General features: G+C 40.5%; 1 protein-coding gene across 1 annotated transcript in view; it reads right to left on the bottom strand.

Annotated features, from left to right (window-relative positions):
- ZNF451 (zinc finger protein 451) overlaps window positions 1–21623 on the bottom strand; it is an 84472-nt gene that overhangs the window by 38904 nt on the left and 23945 nt on the right. The window contains exons 4-7 of the mRNA XM_004605873.2: window positions 17871–17996; window positions 16416–16527; window positions 11505–11655; window positions 8705–8831 (exon numbers count right to left, since the gene is read on the bottom strand). Coding sequence (XP_004605930.1) covers window positions 8705–8831; window positions 11505–11655; window positions 16416–16527; window positions 17871–17996 — 516 coding nt within the window. The remainder of the gene's footprint in view (window positions 1–8704; window positions 8832–11504; window positions 11656–16415; window positions 16528–17870; window positions 17997–21623) is intronic.

Here is a 21623-nt window from a genome sequence, read left to right as displayed (position 1 = left end):
TCACCCTTCATTTTGCATTACTTTTAAATATCTACTGATTTTTATTTGATAAAACTTTCATAGCACAGCGGCTGGGTGTTCACCTTTTACACGGCCTACTCAAGTTCGACTCCTCCGCCCCCCTCAGAGAGCCCGGCAAGCTACAGAGTATCGCGCCCGAGCGGCAGAGCCTGGCAAACTACCCGTGGCATATCAGATATGCCAAAAACAGTAACAATAAGTCTCTCAATGAGAGACGTTACTGGTGCCCGCTCGAACAAATCGATGAGCAATGGGATGACAGTGACAGTGAAAACTTTCAAATTTTGATATAGTCAAAGGATATTTTTTTCTAGCATCAAGGCTTCAAAATTCTACCCTCCTCTATCCCAAAATCGTAAATAAATTTTTACTTAGGTGTTTACATGCGATTTTATACATAGGTGAGTGCATAATCGAACATCATAATGGTCCTTAAGGTAATAGCCTTAAAAGTTACGTAAGATTTCCAAAATTTCCTTAACATTATAGAATCAAATGGCCTATGCTGCTTATGAGAAACGAAAGGCAGCACAAGAAGTTTACAGATCTAAAGTGCACATCAAGCAACGTCAAGTTTAAAATGTCCCAACGTCAAGTTTAAAATGTCCTTTTCCATTCAATCCTTAACTCCATGAAGATCTATTTTCACAATTTATGTAAACACTGATATGTCATTAAAATTACAACACCTTGAACAAACTGCCACCTAAAAGAGAGTCCTACCACTTAAATTCAACTTTGTATCTCTGGTTATAAATTCTATGATCTTTCCAATACTTTCAAACTCATCTTAATCTGATGAGTGACATACAGAAGATATTCCCCAGAAAGAGATTTGCATTCCTTTAGAAGGCCTTAAATGATAAATGCACTGTTTACTATTCACCAAATTGTACAAATGGTTTCTACCAAATTGTACAAATAGTATCCTACCTAAAGAATAAACTAATATTTGTGTTCAGTCATGGGTTTTATAAGAATTTGATATAAAGCTTGCTTAAACTGTGCTCACTAGTAATGAAATGTGATTCTACATAAAATTATATAGTACTGTAACTACTGCAAAAGTAGAACGTATTTGGAAATACCTTCTACAAACTGGGTTAAGAAATGGGGAACAGAATGTTCATTAAGTTAAAAAAAAAAAATAGGGGCCAGAGAGTGAAGACCCAGGAGTAACAATTTAGTGTGGCCCAAAACCAAAAACAAAAGAACCACAACTAGATCTGATTTGAAACCTACTGGGATGGCCTTTTCTTCACTGTTGTTAGGGCCACTCCAGTGGCACCTTGGGAGGCCAACTGTTGTCAAGGACAGACCTCACACATGCTAAGCGTGTGTCCTCCACCATTTGATCTACATCTCTAGTCCCTATGATGGCTATTTTATAAAACTATAAACTAGTCTAATAAGATGGCTATTGTTTACTAAAGCCAGCAACTTTACTTCCATTCCTATTCCACAGAACAGAGATGGGAGCCAACAGGTCAAGGCCCCATGGCGATGGGCAGTGTCTAAAACCTGGGAGAATGCTCAAACTCCGCCTCTTCATAGTTAGAGGGAGCAGCTTCACTGGCTGGATGTCCCTGCATCAGGCACAATCTGGAGAGCAGCAAGGAGTAGCACCTTTTCTTGGAGGAGGTGCATCTGCAGTAAGATGGCTATTTTATAGATAAACGTTGGCAAGGACGAGGAGAATCTACATATACTGCTGATGGAAAGTCAAGTGAGAGTGTACTGGGTAAGTCCGGGAGGCAGTTGTATAAAAATTAAGTGGGGCTCAGCAGCCAGGAAGACAGTACAGCAGGTACAGTGTTTTCTTCAAATACAACCAATCCAAGGTAGATTCCCCAGCACCACATATGGTCTCTTAAGCTGCCACTGGGTGTGGCCCCAAAACCGAAATAAATAAGCAGGAGTCAGAGAAATAGTAGCACTGTCGTCCTGTTGTTTATCAATTTGCTTGAGCAGGCACCAGTAGCGTCTCCATTGTAAAACTTGTTACTGTTTTTGGCATATCGAATACACCACAGGTAGCTTGCCAGGCTCTGCCATGCGGGCGGGATACTCTTGGTAGCTTGCCGGGCTCTCTGAGAGGAATGGAGGAATCGAAACCGGGTCGGCCGCGTGCAGAGCCCTACCTGCTGTGCTATCGCTCCAGTCCTATATGTATGTATCACTGTCACTGTCACTGTCATCCCGTTGTTCATCAATTTGTTCGAGCGGGCACAGTAACATCTCTCAACGTGACTTATCGTTACTGTTTTTGGCATATCCAATACGTCTCGGGTAGCTTGCCAGGCTCTGCCGTGCGGGTGCGATACTCTCGGTAGCTTGCTGGGCTCTCCAGCAGAGAGAGGCGGAGGAATCGAACACGGGTCGGCTAAATTTAGACATTAGCTTAAAAAGGAATGAGGTAGCTAATCTAGTGCCAACCAAATTAGAGGTACTAAATATCTTATTAAAGCAATTTCCTTTTTGTGGCTGACAAGTATATATTTCTTTTGCATTCTTATTTTAAGACTGTTTCCCTTCCTTCTTCTGTCAATTCTACAGTAGAAACTTTATGGGGAAATATCCACTATGCAATTTTTGCCCTAAAATTTGCTTCACTCTAAAATTCCTCATGACTTTGACAAGTAAAAAAATTAATTTTAATATGATGATTTGAAATAAATAATATTCCTTTTGTTTTTGTGAGCCTTGTTTTCTTTTAAAAGGTGTCACTAAGCTATTTTCTTCAAGAAATAGTCCTAGTGAAGGTGTAGTCCTCATATTTTAGTAAAAGTGACTAATGCCATGCCCTCCACCCTGATAGCCAGTACCACAGTGTTTTTCCTACACACAGAGGGCTGCAGCCCTGGTGGTCCCCCAAACATTGCTGGAGTGGCCTGGGTAATTCCGTGGCACCAGAGTGCCAGAGCAGAATCAGGCCTCGAATCAGGCTACGCTGGTCAAGAATTATCAGGAAGGGTCCTTGGTCTCCTGAGCACGGCTTGGGAGGAAGGGGAAAAAATTCATGATCCAAAACTTAACTCATTAGAAGAGTGAAAAAATATGTCTACACAAAAACTTGCAGGTTTGCTTGTGACAAAAAAAAAAAAAAGGAAAAACTGATAAATTGAAAAAAGCATATACCCACGCAAGGAATATTTGTTGTTTGGCAATAGATACAATGAGGTACTGATATGTGCCATAAGAATGACCCTTGAAAGCAATACATATGAAAGAATCTTGTCACAGGTCATCTGTATACCCCCATTTTCACGGTATGGTTAGAAAATCTACAGATAGGAAGTGGTTTACTGGTTATCTAGGGCTGGGGAGGATGTAAGAACACAAATTGTAAATAATTTTACTCTCACTAAAGAATGCACCATTATAACATAGAATGCATAAGAATGTAGTCTTCTAGCGACCTCTTCTGGCTTATCTGAGATGGGCTATTACAAGCCGATTTCATACCAGTTACTGTTAAAATCCTTATGACAGATAATTCAAAAAACAAGCGACAAGAAGCATTTATTGAGAATTATAGATTAGGACCTTAGAGCTTCATATAGTATTATATTTTCCCTTATATCTTTATGCTACTACAGTTCTATCTCCAAGACAAACTAAGCTGATATTCAGGAACTTGCTAAGAATGTACAGATAATAAAAATGTCAAAGAATCCAGTCTGACACCAAATCTTTTACTTCACCATACATTTCCAGAAACTGTGTATTTATTTACTCTAAGGGGGGGACCACACACGGCTGTGCTCAAGGCTCACTCCAGGCTCTGTGCTTAAGAATCACACCTGGCAGTGCTTGGGGGACCCACTGCCACACATGTAGTGCTGGGCATCAAACCCAAGTCAGCCGTAAGCAAAGCAAATGCCCTACTCATTATCCCTCTGACCCCAAGTATGTTATATTTTTACGTCCTAGAAAGAAGACAGAGGGAAGATTAGCAGATTAGAATGAGTAATTTCCAGAAAAGAAAAGGGGAAAAAAATGGAACTGAAGAAATTTTCATCAATTTCAGTAAAATTAACAAAAGGGTCGATTTCAAAGGTGGCACAGTGGTAAGCACATGGCGAGCATGTGTGAGGTCCCCAAGCGCTGCCAACCCAACCATCCAACTGTCAAGACCACATTAAGCTGCATATCTCTAGGCCCCAAGGGCTCCTGAGCACTGCTGGGTGTGAACCCTTAAAAGATAAATAAAATCCTGTGCCTTTTTTCAAATTATGCCCTTTTTTGGAGTGCCAAAGATCATCCCCAAATTAAATGGTTTGTAAGAACTCACAGCCTCAGCGCAGTTGTACTCAGGGTTATAGCATCACGCCGAGAGGTGCTCAGGAGTTGACCCTGGCTGTGCTCAGGAGTTGACGCTGTGATTCTTGGGGTCAAATTCAGGCCTCCTGTATGCAAAGTCTTCCCTGCATGCAGTCAGCCCACTGCTATCTGATTCCAGGGGCTGTTTTACTTAAGTGAAATAATCATGGGGTCAGGGAGACGATACCAGGCCTAAGGCCCTACATGTGGCTGATCCCAGTTTGATGGGGTGTGGCCCAAAACTACCCCAAAAAAGGTAAAATAATAGGATCCTGAGAGATAGGACAGTCGGTAAGGCACTTGGCCTTGCAAACAACAGATGCAGTTTTTGATCCCCAGTGCCACATCTGGTCCCTGTACCTGCCAGAAGTGATCCCTGTGCACAGAGCCAGGAGCAAGTCTGGGTCTGGCCCCCAAACAAAAGTAAAATCATGAAATAAGGGTATCGGCCCTGCTCTCCACCGAGATGTGACCCCAGCGGCCGCATGTGTGCAGCCTCTCCGCAGCTGCACAAGCATGATCCCAAAGGCCAGTCAAACTACTTTTGGTACTGGCATCTTCTTGCAGAAATGTCTCTAGACTGTGAACTAAGCCGCAGCCCCATGCCTGCCCAGGAGGGGAAAGGTTTTTCTCTCTCAGCCTTTCCTTTCGGGGGGTGAGGGGGTAGGGGGAGAGGAGGAGAGGAGAAGGGCGTGGCGACTGCCATATCATGAGGACCATTAATGACAGATACAAGCTTGCAATGATCCAATTTCTGGCAGAAATTTCCCTGGACTTAGTTACTAAAATACAGAAATCCAAAACTGCACGGCCGCAATAGCGGCCGCATGACATAATATCTTTTCACAGCAGGTCTGATTCTAGTGGGGAAACTCCAAACAATAGTGAGCTCTTTGTTGAAATATTGAATGTAACCAAAGTAAAGAGAAAGTAAAGTGAAATTTATCAGTTACACAGGCAGGGGTGGGGGTCCGGGGGATGGGAGGTATACTGGGGTTTTTTTTTTTTGGTGGTGGAATACGTGCACTGGTGAAGGGATGGTTGTTTGAGCATTGTATAACTGAGACTTAAGCCTGAGAGCTCTGTAATTTTCCACATGGTGATTCAATTTCAAAAAAAATGAAATAAAGGGGAGGGAAAGGAATATGAGGTAAAGTCCAGAGGAAACTAAATGATTCCAAGGGCCCAATCATCTCCAGCAATGGGATTGCTAACACTTATACACTGTGTCTATCAAGAAGTATTAGTAATCACCTCCAGAGTTTTTATTAAGAGCTAGACATAATCTGCATAGCCTGTATCAAGATCTCAGACTCCCATAAAGAAATCAGTCACTCGGCATAAATCCCAGTTAGCTCCACCCGTTGTGGCACAGAGAGCCACTCATAGCAGAGCAGAGCAGAGCAGAAATCCTACCCAAATCCAGGTTCCCAAACATCAGGGCTCACACATGCAAGGCAAGTGCTTCACCACTAAGCTGCATCCCCAGCTTGTGACCATGCCTAACCATCCAAGGCCCTTACCTCTTTCAGTATAAACTACTTCCCATATTAACTATTCTATTTAGATTCTTTAAACTTCCATTGAATTCTGTCACATTTACTTTCATAGGATCTTTGAACTCTTCCAATACATCATCAATTTCTCCAATATTTCTCTACACTTTCACTGAACTCCTATTTCATTTTTTTGTAGCACCACTAAGTTTTGCTCATTCTATACATCGGTTTCCCATGTTAAAAAAAAAACAGATTTCTCTTATACTTCAGTGGCTAATCTGTGTTGAAGAGACACAGAAATGTGATGAAAATGTGATAAAATCTGCCCTCAGATATGTAGCTGCTGGCCTGTCACCCCAGCCCCACCCCTCATTTTTTGTTTTGTTTTGGGGTCACTCCAGTGGTGCTCAGGGCTTACTCCTGGCTCTGTGCACACATGAGGAAAGCCAGGGATCAAACCTGGGTTGGCCGAACACAAGGCAAGCACACTACCCACTTCAATCTCTCCGGCCTCTACAGAGTGGTCACATGGAATCAATGAGTGGTATCAATTTTATGAGAATATAAGGGGTGTACCATTGAAATTTGTTATTTTGGGGGCTGAGGAATTACTATCTCTTTGCTCTTTGCTCAGGAATCCTGCTTCTTTACCTCTTATACCTCTTTGCTCAGAAATCACCACCAGCAGTGGCTGGAGGACCATATGCACTGCTTGGGATCAAACTTGGGTCAGCCAGGTATAAGGCAAGTTAAAGGCCTTCACACATGTACTATCTCCCTGAACCAAGATCAGGTAAGTTTTAACTATCTGCTACCAATATGAAATCCAACACACTACCTACATTTTTTTTCAAGTGTAGTTCTTATTATATATTCTAAAGGTGTAATTTTAAGTAAAACTATTGCTCTGTGTATCACTCAACAAACACGGGGCTGGAGCTATCGAAAGCATAGCAAGGCACGAGACTGACCCGGGTTCAATTACCAGCATCCCATATGGTCCCCTGAGCACCGCCAGGAGTGATTCCTTAAGTGCAAAGCCAGGAGTAACCCCTGTGCACTGCCAGGTGTGACCCAAAAAGCAAAAACAAACACATCCACTCAGCAAATATTCAAATAAGGCTATTCTCTCAGGCTTTAGATTGTGAGAATATCTAATATGACACTGTTTATAACGTAACTAATTTCAACTGCAATAGATAAAAATTTTTAATAAAGTAACAAATTTCAACTGCATACCCATCATATATTCATAAAATTGCTATCACTTTTTGATTTAAAATATAAAAATATGGGGCTGGAGTGATAGCACAGCGGGTAGGGCGTTTGCCTTGCACGCGGCCGACCCGGGTTCGAATCCCAGCATCCCATATGGTCCCCTGAGGACGGCCAGGGTGATTCCTGAGTGCATGAGCCAGGAGTGACCCCTGTGCATCGCCCAGTGTGGCCCAAAAAGCAAAAAAAAAATAAGTAAATAAAATAAAATTTAATTTAAAAATAAATAAAATATAAAAATATACCCACCAATTCAAATATTTGAGCATTTATGCTGACAACACACTATAACACTATTAACTTAAAATCTAAAAATGTATTCAGATTCATTAACATTTAAGCATTTGTTTACAACATACTGCTTTTATTTATTTATTTATTTTGATTTTTAGGTCATACCCGGGGATGTACAATGGTCACTCCTGGCTCTGCTTTTTGGGTCACACCCAGCGATGCTCAGGGGTTACTCCTGGCTCTGCACTCAGGAATTACCCCTGGTGGTGCTCAGGGGACCATATGGAATGCTGGGAATCGAACCCGGGTCGGCCGCATGCGAGGCAAACGCCCTACCCGCTGTGCTATCACTCCAGCTCCGACAACATATTGCTTTTAACTGAAAAGAATTTTACATATTTAAACTTATATAAAAATATTTATTCCAAAATAGGATACATTTAAAATTTTAACAGCAGGGGCTGGAGCAATAGCACAGCAGGTAGGGCGTTTGCCTTGCACGCGGCCGACCCGGGTTCGATTCCCAGCATCCCATATGGTCCCCTGAGCACCGCCAGGGGTAATTCCTGAGTGCAAACCAGGAGTAACCCCTGTGCATTGCCGGGTGTGATCCAAAAAGAAAAAAAAAAAAAATTTAACAGCAGTTTTCTCTATGTGACTAAAAGTAACTTTTTTTAGTATTTAACATTTCCACAGGAAACATCACATAATTAAAATTCTGTACTGTTAGTAAGTCATTAAAGATTGTCAAATAGATAAACACTAATTAGAGTTGTATATTACATGGGTTTGCATACACCACAAATCAACTCATATCCCTAGAGATTTAACATAACAAGTGTTACATCAGTCGGTTTCTTAATAGAGCACTTCTATAAAAAGAGATTATTGTGAGGAACATTGCTGGCTTTCAGTTATCAAGTTTACCTGCCCACAATAATTAAAAGTTCTAAGCTCTTTTACTCCTAGACAACCACAATTTTTATACTAATGCATCACTAGATAGCAGAGCAGGTATGGCGTGTGCCGTGCATGTGGCCGACCTGGGTTCAATTATTCTGTCACTCTTGGAGAGCCTGGCAAGCTACCGAGAGTATCCTGCCCACACGGCAGAGACTGGCAAGCTACCCGTGGTGTATTCGATATGCCAAAAACAGTAACAAGTCTCACAATGGAGACGTTACTGGTGCCCACTCAAGCAAACAGATGAACAACGGGACAGGACAACAGTGCTATTATAGTTCTACAGTACATCACTGGTGATGGGAATCAAGAGCAGCAACCCACACCCAACTCCACAGTTCTCCAGAAAGAGAAAGAATACCAATCTTACAATTAGGACATGTTCTTACCTGAGCCAACAGGTGATCCCTGTACTGCTGTTGAGTAACAAATTTTTTATTACATACTACACAAACAAAGGAACTGAAGATAGGTCCATGGAGTGTAATTGTTGGATCACATGGAGAATGATCAAACCTACTTGGCAAAAGAGAGATAATGTTAGGAAAATCTGCATTCTAGGGACACAATTACATTACTGCTTCATTTAACCTAAAAATATCTGCCCAAAGGTGCCGAAGCAGTGATTACAGCAGGTAATGTGCTTGCCTTGCGTGTAGCAGACCCAAGATCAATCCCCAGTATCCCGTATGGTCCTCAAGCATGCCAGGAATGATTCCTGAGCACAGAGCCAGAAGTAAGCCCTAATCACTGCCAGGTGTGTCCCCCACACCTGACCCCCCAGAATCTTCCATAGATCAGAGAGATAATATAGTGGGTAGGGCATCTGCCTTGCATGTGGTCAACCGGGGTTTAATCCCAGTACCCTATGTGATCCCCGGAGTCCTCCAAGAGTGATCCCCGAGTACAAAGCCAGGAGTAAGTCCTGAGCACAGCTGGATGTGGCCCAAGACCCCATATAAGCACTCTAAAACTTTATCTACAAAAATGTCAAAGAAGTGCATCATATTCAAGAAATACGGAGCAGCGCCAGTGATGCAGCTCAGAGGGAGAGCACCTGTCTTGCATGTGTGAGGCCTGTGTTTATCCCTGGCATGAACAAAGAGAAAAGGAGTGAAGATAGGGGAAGGAAGAGAGGGGAAGAGAGAAGGAATGGAGAGGAGGGAGAAAGGAGGAAAGGAGGTGAGGTTCAGCAAGAAGATGAGCAGAGCAGAGAACAAACATAAAATGGCTCCCATATGCCACACAATCCTTTTAGACAATGCCCAACAGTCCAATATTTTATAAAAGTACCCAAGATCCAATATAATGGATATAAGTAGGTCTCACTATGGAATTATAGAAAGTACAGAGACTGTAATTTTTGTTTACTATAAAATTCCACTTTTTTCACCCTTGTTTTTGGGCCATGCCTGGTGGTGCTCAGGACTTATTCCTGGATGTACTCAAGGGTCCATACGAGATGCTAGGAATTGAACCCCATCATCTGTATGTAGGCAAGTGCCCTACCCATTGTACTATCACTCCAGCTCCCTGAAATATTTTTACATTAACCATTGGAAGTTAGTATTATATCAAATTTCTGACACACTTCTATTTCCTATAAATAGCTTTTACTCCTTTACTTTATTTAACCATTTAACAAACTGGTGACACTTTAGGTTGCTTTGAAGACTTTTTAAAAATAGATCTTAAAAATAAGATATAATACATGCTACTCTGATATTTGTAGAATACTGAAACTTCCTCTAAAAGCTTTTCTTGGCAGACTAAGGCATAAGTAGGGTGAGGCAACTGAAAAAGATAATGGTTCAGAGGCCCAAGCTCTTGTCATCTTTAAACTACTCAGAAAGGGGCCCTGTAGAAAAAAATTGTTTAATAGCCTTATTACTAAGTTTATTATCTACCTTTTCAAACTCTACTCTTAAAAAATTTAGTCAATTATAGGGAGAGACGCCATGGCTGAGGCATCAGAGGGAGACCCAGTCTCTGGGCTGAGATCTTTGGCGCCTCCTTGGGATAGGGGTGGGCTGAATCCCTACCCTACTGAAAGGACCAACATCACACCCACTTGACCTTCTGTGGCACACAAATTGGGGGCTGGAGTGAGAGAACAGCAGGCAGGGCACTTGTCTTGCATGCCGCCAACCTGGATTCGAGTCCTAGCACCCTATGTGGTACCCTGAGCACTGCCGGGGGTGATCCCTGAACACAGCGCCAGAAGGACTGAGCACTGGCAGGATGGCCAAAAATCACACAAAAACAGAACAAAATCAAAAAAACAAAAATGGTCCAGATCCATGACTGATCTCAGAGACACCAACTGCTGAATCATCCCAGTTCCACAGCTCCTGGAGAGCATGGCCACACGTACAGCTACACATCTCCAAATTTCACAGTACTGACAGTCCAGTAGGAGGACAGCAAATTAGATGGTACAGCTGTGTGGAAGCCCACTAAGCTCAATGAGCGGGGAAAAAAAAAAAAAAAACACAGGAGGATCAACTAGCACCTAAGAACCTAGTAAATCCTCAGACAATGACTTCAGTAACACCATTGTGAGGTATGTATTATAACAAGCAATATAATGTAAGTTATTTCGTGTGCTTGCTAAGATAGCAGGCTTTGTGGGGGGAGAGGTGGCAAACTGAGGATAATGGTGATGGGACTGGTGTTGCAACACTGAATACCTCAAACAATTGCAATATGAAGAACTTTGTAAGTCACGGTATTTAAATAAAGTTTCAAACATTAAAAAAATAGTAAAGTAATAAGGTGCACTTCATAGTGTTCCTTTACTCTAAATTTTCCTATATTTGGTTTACCTTTAGCATTTAATTTTATAATGCCATACTAGGTTTCTTTAGGCTTAGAGAAAATACCCATGCTATTTTTAAAATCTTTGAAATAGATCCAACTACATATAAATGCTAATCTATTCAGGATTTGAGCTATATTAAGAAAAAAGCAAACTTAATGACTACAACACTTTTAAAGACAGGATATTACTATACAATCTGATGTCATTAAGCAATATAAATTAGAAATAATCCAATCAAAACAGCATGAAATAATGAGTTAGGAATATAAACTCATAATTGCATTGACGAGAGCATCACACTTTGATTTTATGAAATTACTCTAACTTTGAGGAATGTCAGCACTTACTATCCATAGTATCATTCTTACCTTTTCAAATGTCCTAAGAGAAGGTGTCCATTATCAAATTCCTTGTTACAGTGCATTATGGGACATGAAATTCGTCTCTCAGACACCCGCATTTGGCCTCCTCTTCGGAATGAACTTTTTGCTCCAGAATTAAGCGAACTTGTTTTTATTCCTGTATCATTGGAATATAAATTCTTAAATCCTATACTTGTCTTTTGAACTAGTACTCAAAATTGATACTTGTATAACAATTATAATACATCATCAACCTAGTGTACCAAATTGTAATTGTTTACTTTCATTCAATTGTAACTTTTTTTTCGAACTTTTCTTCCTTGGGCCACACCTGGCAGTGCTCAGGGGTTACTACTGACGGTGCACTCAGGAATTACTCCTGGCGGGGCTCTGGGGACCAACTCCTAGTTGGCTACATGCAAGGCAAGGAAGCACCCGACCTGCTGTACTATCACTCTGGCACCTCTTTTAGGGATCTTAAACCCATCAAGCTTGAGCTATACTACAGAGGATCCAGGTTCTGTGAAATTGTGTAAAAACAAATTGTATAAAAACACAGTGAGTTTGGTATGACAGTGTCCTGTTCTCTCTATGCCCAGCACCACCAAATGTGTCCCCTACAAAAAGAATGGTCATTAGAAAAATTTACCTGGGAGATTGTGGGGAGCAGTAGAGAGGGCAGGCAAACAAAAAAGAGTGATATTTTCTCAAGAATCTAGCCAGTGATCAATCAGTTCTGAACTTGACATACAAAACTACAGATGCAGTCAGGAGCACATGCAGATTCTCCCAATCAAACAACAAAAGGGGTAGCCTGGAGAACCTGGAGCACTGGCAGGTGTGACCTTGAAGGAGTACTAAGGTTCTTGGCATCTCAGGGCACACTACTCCTCAACTCCAAAATGTTAGGCATCAAGAGAAAGGTCTCTAGAACACGAAGCACAGATTTACCTGCTGATATCTCTTCATTTTCCATTATTCTATTTTTTCCTTTCTCTTTATTTCTTTCTAAATCAATTAGGAAACAGTTTGCCCAACATTACCTCCTCTTAGTTAATCCACTTTATCCTTAGTGTAGGGTTTTTAATTTTATTATTATTATTATTTTTACCTTTTTACCTTTATAATCATCGTGTTACAGTCACAAAACTCTTGTAGATCAATACCCCAGACAAAACTGTATTCCCAGGGCAATACCTAACACACAAGTATAAATGGAAAATATACTTATGATTCATAAGTATAGAACTGTGAAACTGCCAAAAGGATAGACACAAAGGTGGTTCAATTATTACATCCTTTATTATTAAATAATATGGGATGTTTTGATCAAATGCCTTGAATATGTCATACAACAGAAAATTAGGTATTTAGGGCATTTTTACAAAGCCTGTAAGCATATAACTGGAATGAAATTTTATTCCTTTAACATCATCTGGTTATAAGAACCCCAAAGGCTATCTATATGCCTATCACTTCAACTACTTTATGCTATTTTAGATACTGGGGTAATATATTAAACTGCCAAAATGCTTATGAATGTGTTCCCCATACAAAGTGTAACACTGATCATATTTTTTTGTGAAACATTTTCAATACACATATATTTCCTTAATATTTTCATTTCTGTAGGTTTTTTTCTTGAGGGGATGCAGGTGCTGTTGCCACACCCCGTAGAGCTCAGGGGCTACTCCTGGCTCTGTGCTCAGGAATGACCCTGGTAATATGCAGGGAACCATATGTGGTGCAGGGGGCTCAAACCAGAGCTGCACTCTGCAGCCACGTGAAAGGCAAGTGCCTTACCTCCTGTACAATCTCTCTGGCACACTCTCTTTAATGTATGTTTTTGTTTGTTTTAGGCCATATCAGTGGTGCTCAAGGCTTACTCTTGGCTCTGTGCTCAGGGGTCACTCCCGCCAGACTCAGGGGATCATATGGCATGCCAGAGAGAAACTCAGGCCGAATCGGTGCAAGGCAAGCACCTTACCCACTGTACTATCCTCCAGCCTTTCTCTTTCATATTTTTGATGTATGAAGAATTATTAAAATTTAGCCATCTACTTGCACATGCCCCTCATTAAAACTTTTGTTTAACCAAATAAAACTATAAATAAAAATTAGAAGTGGGAAAAGAAGGATGGTTCAATTTGTTATAAGCGGTTAAATAAATGAAGGAAAGATTTGGGCTTAAAAGCCCAACGACATTTTGGAGAATTAAAAGAATGCTATATAGATATACAACATATATACATATATAAATATTTTCACAAAAATAATACTCAGGATTTCTAATACTAATACTATCTAAAAGGTAAAATAAAACAAAGAATGAAATATTGCCTCTGTAAAAATATTACTAAACTGGAGGGTGTCATGCTAAGCAAAACGATTCTTTTTTTTTTTTTGCTTTTTTGGGTCACACCCAGCGATGCTCAGGGGTTACTCCTGGCTTTGCACTCAGGAATTGCTCCTGGCAGTGCTTGGGGGACCATATGGGATGCCGGGGATCAAACCCGGGTTGGCCGCATGCAAGGCAAACACCCTACCCACTGTGCTATCGCTCCAGCCCCAAAGCAAAACGATTCTTAAGGAGAGAGGTAAATACCTAATGATTTTATTGATATGTGGGGTATAAAACAGCAAAGCAAGGAAAGAACAAAACCAAGTGGACACTAATAGCAAAAATGAGCTGACAGGAGAGAAGGACTCCAAAAGAAAGGAGACCCCTAAACTATGGTGGAGGGATATTAATACTTTGATAGTCCATGTAAAATGGCAACATATGTATCACTGTATCACTATCATCCCGTTCATCAATTTGCTCGAGCGGGCGCAAATAACGTCTCCATTAGTCCCTTTTGCGTGCTAGTACAGCACGATGGAGTATTGGGGGCTCTTTCAGGGCCAGGGGAATGAAGATCGTCATTGTTACCGTTTTTGGCATATCGAGTACACCATGGGTAGCTTGCCAGGCTCTGCCGTGCACATATATTTATAAGAAGAGCTAAACTATACCCCTAAACAGTACTGTAAAACAACATCACCTCAATTTTTAAAAAATTAGGCACACACACACAAATAGCAACTTTTAGTAACAAATAATGTAATATTTAGATGCTGGGTTATAATGATGCATATCTGAAACTCATACTCCCATTATCATGTAATATTGATTTGCTTGAGTGGGCATCAGTAACGTCTCCATTGTGAGACTTGTTGTTACTGTTTCTGGCATATCGAATACGCCTCGGGTAGCTTGCCAGGTTCTGCCGTGCGGGCGGGATACTCTCGGCAGCTTGCCAGGCTCTCTGAGATCATGCACTACAACTTCAATAAACACACCCACAAACACACAGACAGGGCAGGATCAATGGTACAGCAAGTAAGGTGTTTGCTTTGCATGCAGCCAATCCACGTTTGATTCCCAGCATTCCATTATGGTCACTGCAGCACTGCCAGAAGCAATTCCTGAGTACAGAGCCAGGAGTAATCCCTGAGTACCACCAGGTGTGGCCCAAAAAGCAAAAATAAGTTAATTTAATAAAAATTAAAGCCAAATAATGCAGGCAGGCTGGAGAAATGGATCAGAGGACTAGGAGACAATGGATTGGCAGCTCAAGTCACTCTAGCACAAGGGTCAGAGGCAGCAGTCCCAAGTTTGATCCCTTGTACAAATGGGCCTTCCAGCTCCTCTGGAGAGCAACCCCACTGACAACATGAGTGCAGCCCCAAATACTGCCAGTTGTGGCCCAAAAGTAAACAGAAAAATGAAACAAATGATTTTAAAAAACATATCTCCTCACTTCAGAATCTTATAAAAATTAAGAGAAAACAGTCATTGCAGAGGAAATCAGCTGCTGACAATGAGCAGCTCACACCATTAAGCACCGCATGTATCAAAAGGACCGAAAACAACCAATATTGGCAGCAATGTGGTGAAGAAGGAACCAACATTCACTACTGGTGGAATGCTGCCTGATTTAAGCATTATGAAAATCTGTAAGATTTCTCGAAAAATTAATTAATTAATTAAAAAAAAATAGAGCCAGAAAGTTAGTACAATGGGTACAGCACCTGTCCTGTATGTAGCCAACCTAGGTTCTTCCCTGGCACTGTATAGAGTCCCTTGAGCTCCTCCAGGAGTTACCCTAAGCCCAGAGCTAGGAGGAGGCCCTAGTAAAGGCAGGTGTAGCCCCAAAACAATAATGAGAGTAAGAATTCCATTTCTTGGCATCTACCTCCAAAACACAAAAACACTAACTCAAAAAAAAAAAGTACACATTTGTATTCACTGCAGTGCTTAGTACAACAGCCAGGATACAGCAACAATCCAAATGTCCAACGACAGATGAATGGATAAAGAGAGTGTGACACATATACACAACAGAATACTATGCACCTATAAGAAAAGATGAAATTTTATAGCCCAACTCAGATGGAAAAGGAGAGTACCATGTTAAGGAAAAAAAAAATAATAAATTACAAAAAAAAGGACTGGTATATCTGTGATATACATAAAACATGCTTTTACCGAATGTCAGACATTAGGTAAAATAGACCAATATTAAGTATTACTTGGCTAAATTTAAGTATTTCATGTACTTATTAGCAACAATAATAAGTTACTGAGACCGCTCGAGAAATTCGACGATCAGCGGGATGATGATGATGATGATGATGATTAGCAACAAATAAAACAGACAATTTCTGCCTTAGGGGAGCTGGGCGATCTTAATTTTACACTGGACATCTAAAGAATACCTGACATTTATGATCATTAGACCATAATGATCGTCGAGAAATTCGACGATCAACGGGATGATGATGATGATGATGATTAGCAACAAATAAAACTGACAATTTCTGCCTTAGGGGAGCTGGGCAATCTTAATTTTACACTGGACATCTAAAGAATACCTGACATTTTTAGCCACTGGTCCACACACAGTCTTGCTGCTTCTGTGTCAGAATGTCCTCGAATAAATTCCAATTCTTGTAATCCATGAGCATGCTGAAAATCAATTGTTTCCTAAAGATATTAAGGAAACAAATCAATGAACCTATTATTACTAACTTGGCTTCCTAGGGAAAAAAAATTTGAAAATTTGAAACACCAATGATCAGAACATACTCACTTGACTTGATTACTAGAACTGCACATCTAGAACTCAATCCCAAAAAAATGAGTCAAAACAAAGATTCATGCTCTGTGATACTGACACCAACATCAATCGATATTTGCACAGTTTGTTATAATTTACATCTGTTACATCTCTAACAACAGAGTCATGTTTAAGAACATGATGGTATTTAATGTAAGTAGTTAAAAATGCTAAGGAGTCTGGAGATAGTGCAGTGGGTAATGCGCTTGCTCTGCACTCAATAAACAGGAGTTCAATCCCCAACGTAGTACAAGGATCACTCCACCAGAAGTGATCCCTGAGTACAGTGAGAGTCAGGAGTAAGTCCTGAACATCACCAGGTGTTGTCTCCCCGCCCTCTTCCCCAAATCAAACAAGTGTAATCTATCCGCTACTAGGCTACAGAAACATATAAATTCCTGTTAAAATAATCAATACAATAAGGAATAAAAAACACAAATGTTATAATATTTTTAAAAGTGTTATCCCAACCAAAAGATCGTTTCTAATTCAAGATCATCTCTACATAATTTCCTACATTTAGATTACAGCCAAAATTCTACAAAAGCTAAGTGACCAACTGAAATTCAAACAGTGGCTGGGAAATTGCAATTTTCATTTTTAAGTTCCTATTATGATGTTTTTTCTTATCCAGATTTTCAACATTCAATTCCTAGCAGACATTTATCAGTACTGAGAGAATTCTAAGAGTAATTTCATTTGGAGTCTTCTGCAGTAAGTCAGGAAAAGACTTCTATCATGTAAGATCTAAATTAGGCTTCATTTTCCACATAACAGTTCTTCCACAACCCTAATTCAAATTTCCTCCATAATAGATTTAATCTAAAGAAATGAGCTAAGCATGAGAAAGTAACCTGGTTTGATTTGGTAGAAAATAACTTTCAACAGTTTACAGCTGCAAAAAACTTGGATAAACTTCACTAGTGATAAAAATCATCAGAAACTTAGTGTATATCTGATGAAAGATATCATGATTCTTAATTATCAAAAACAAAGTCTACTTATTTTTTTCTATTTATGTAACACAAATATGGTTAGAATCTGACTAACTACAAGCAAAGATACAAAAACCTAACAAATTACTACTAACCAGATAGACTTTCTAGAGTGCATGCAAAACTTGGGTTAAATTACACATTTAATTGAAAGTCTCTCTTTTTTATTGAAAACAATCCTACCACTTTCAATAGGATTAATGCAAGTCACATACCCTGAATGCTCTATTTTTCTCTTCTTTCTGTTGTTTCTCCACTTCAACATGGCGGGCTAGGCGAGCCAGAGTTAAGGCAACTTTATCCTTCTGATGGTCAATATAGTCTTTAGGTTTAACATTATTCTAGAATTGGGGAAAAAAAATTCCACTCCTTTTAGCAAACAAAATTAACCTTCAGATAATGTATCCATTTATTACAGTTACTATATGAAGCAAGTATTTATTTTTAAAATTTGCCTTGTAGAGTGGGATATGGCTCAATGGTACACCTGCATGCCTTGATCCCCAGCACCACAATAAACAAATATCCTTTCTTGTATATCCTGGGGTATTTTGCAGATCAACCAATCACCCACCAGCACCTTGAATTTTCAAGAAATGAAACAGCTGCTAGGTCTAGAAGATAAAATCTGCCAGTTCTCTGCTACCTGAATGGAACCGGAGAGTATCATGCTAATAAGCAAAATGAGTCAGAAGAAAGAAAAATGCCTCATCCATTTGTGGAGTATAAAGACACAAAAAGAACAGATAATGACCAAAAGGGAAAAAGGAAAAACCCTCAGATCTGCAGACTGTACTGAGTGTAAAAATGGCTGGGGAATGTAGAAGGGCGCGAATAAAAAAGGGATACTGGCATGGTGAATGTGGGTCAGGAACATTTAATTCATAATACAGTAACATTAACCTCAAAAAAATTAACATCTGCTAGAAAATTTATTTGCTAGATGAAATTTATTCTTTGCAATCATTTAGATACTGAAAAGCTTTCATATGGTGCTTTTTTCTGAGTTCATAGGGTATTCTCAAGCTGATTTTCAAAAATATATAACAATACAAATACTGTCGCTCTTATTCTTCACCAGTGACAAGATAGTATTTAACTGAGAGAAACTGATTAAACAGAACAGATCTAACAACTTTCTATTTTTGGTCCAATGAGCAAAAAACCTTAGAAGTTGTCAATCTAGTCTAACAAGTGAGGAAAGCTGAACTGAAAAAACAACCCTAGATCCATGAGAGAAATGAGGTCCCAGTGTCAACTGCTGGACCAAAGGTTTGAGTACAAGAGCAGTATTTAACAGAGCGTATTTAGCAGTGGAGCAGAAATCCATACATGAACACCTCAACAGGAGCTTTGGAAGGAAAATCTGAACTGAAAACAATCTTCAAGCTTCGGATGATCAAGTCTGTAAGTTTCAAACTCCAGTAGCTCCAGAGCCTTCTCCAAAGAAGACTATTCAAACAGGAGGCAAAAAAATAGAATGTACTGGATTCTATTAAAAAGTTCCACAAATGAGGCCAGAGAGATATTCCAAGGATTAAGTTACTGCCTGGCTGATCCTGGTTCAACCCCAGTAACACATGGTGCCTCAGCCACCCCAGGAGCGATTCCCAAGCTAGAGCCAGAAGTCATCCCTGGCACCACCGTGCAGGGCCCTGATGATGATGATGATGATGATGATGATGATGATGATGATGATGATGATGATGATGATGATGATAAAAAAGACTAAAAGGCTAGTATAGCAGTAGGGTTTGCCTTGCATGTGGCTCACCTGGGTTTGATCCATGACACCACCTATGGTCCCCTATGCACCACCAGGCGTAACAGGAATAATTCCTGAGGGCAGAGTCAGGGTAATCCATTTCTCACCTTATGTGCCATGCTTCTCTCCCCCCAAAAGGGTAAGAGTCCACAATGATACCAAATAACCCATTAGAAAGTGCTATCCAGGGGGTTGGAGCGATAGCAGTGGGTATGGTGTTTGCTTTGCATGCGGTCAACCCGGGTTCGAGTCCCAATAGCCCATATGGTTCCCCGAGCATCCCCAGGAGTAATACCTGAGTTATAAGCCAGGGGTAACCATGTGCATCACTGGACATGATCCCCAAAAAGCAAAGAAAAAAAATGCTATCTACTCTGTTATTTGGATGGAGATGCACAGGAAAGCCTTTATAGACTGGGAAGAGAAGAAAAATTATTTATCCTTAGCTAAGATCACTCTGGATCAATTTTCTCCCATAGCTATTCAAAGCGGAGGCAGTTTTGTGGGACCTTTACAAAAGTAAGTAGCAATGGGGCTGGAGCGATAGCACAGGGGGTAGGGCGTTTGCCTTGCACTCGACCGAACCGGGTTCTAATCCCAGTATCCCATATGGTCCCCTGAGCACTGCCAGGGGTAATTCCTGAGTTAAGAGCCAGGAGTAACCCCTGTGCATCGCCGGGTGTGACCCAAAAACAAAAAAAAAAAAAAAAAAAAAAAGTAAGCAGCAAGTTGTTAGGCCAAGAATGGTTAAAAAGGCAGAGCCAGGTTTGACCACCATAAAATAGCTTTCTTGGAACTATCTTTTTTTAACAGAATCACAATTATGTTTACAATAACAATGCCTAACAATAGTTGAACGAGACGACTACAAAACAAAGGGTATCACTGATACCTTCTCCCTATATCCTGTGTTCATACCAGTCAAAGAAGTTCACAAGTTCATGTGCATTTTCTTTACATTTTTATTTAAAATGAAGGAAAAATGTGAACAAATTTGGGTTGTGTCTAGGATAGTTATTTAAAGGCATATATCTTTGAAAGTTAAGCATAAAAAATAAAAAAGCAATGGGGTCAGAGCTACAGTACAATCGGAAGGGCGGCTGCCTTTCATACAGCCACCCTGGGTCAAATCCCTAGCACCCTAGATGGTCCCAAGGCCACCTGACCCCAGAGCCTTAGCACTTTTGAGTAAGCCCCCCCAAAAAAAACCAATAATTTTTAAAAAAGGGAAAATAAGCAAGGAGAGTTATTTTGTTCTAAAGAGTAATGCTCATCTTTTAATGTGCCTTGGTAGAATTAAGCAAAATTGCCACACCAGGAAATAAGGTGTAACTAGGGCAAGAAAGGAATAAGGCTTTCTCAGACTGTGTTGGTAGAGTTGAGTGAAAAAGGAACTCTTGCCTACTGTCACTGGGAATGTCTGGTTCAGGCTCTGTGGAAATCAGTATGGAGATCTCTTGAAAAAAATAGGAATAGGACTTCCAAAAACCCAGCAACACTTCTTAGCATCTGTCCCCAAAACATCCATTCTAAAAGAGATGCACACTACAGTCTTTGCAGCATTTAGTACAACAGCGAAGATACGGAAATAACCCAACTGTGGGTGACTGGGTCGAGAAGACATAGAACATCTACACAAATACTATGCAGCCCCCGCAAAAGAACAAGAAAGAACAAAATCACACAATTTTCTGTGACACACTGAGTTGAAGGAATTCAGAAGGGACAGATACAGAATGATCTCACTCATGTGAGATTTAAAGATACGTAGCAAGGTAGCAACAAGGGAGAATTGATTAAAATGAAAACTGAGTTTATGTGGAAAGTGGGGCATGGGCGAGGTGGTGGATGTTGAAAGGGAGCAGCACTGGGTCCCTTAGGAGAGAGGTGAGTACACCGGAGATGGGTGTGATGTTGCAATTATGTACAGGAAAAAACACCATTAACAATATTGTAAATCACAGGACCTCAATGACAACAAAAGAAATTGGCTTTTTTGTTTGGGGGCCACCCCCAGTGATGCTCAGGGTTTACCTCTTAGTTCTGTACTCAGGGATCACTCCTGGCAGGGCTCAGGGAACCATTCAGGACGCAGGGGATTGAACCCAGGTTGTCTATGTGTAAGGCAAACGCCCTACCCGCTGTACTATCACTCCAGAATTGGGTTTTCTTATATTTAATCTGTAACAGGTTTCAGTGGATG

Source organism: Sorex araneus, chromosome 4 (genome assembly GCF_027595985.1).
Source record: "Sorex araneus isolate mSorAra2 chromosome 4, mSorAra2.pri, whole genome shotgun sequence".
Taxonomy (NCBI): domain Eukaryota; kingdom Metazoa; phylum Chordata; class Mammalia; order Eulipotyphla; family Soricidae; genus Sorex; species Sorex araneus.
Note: the sequence above shows the minus strand (reverse complement) of the source record. Positions and strands in the feature narration are given on the sequence as shown.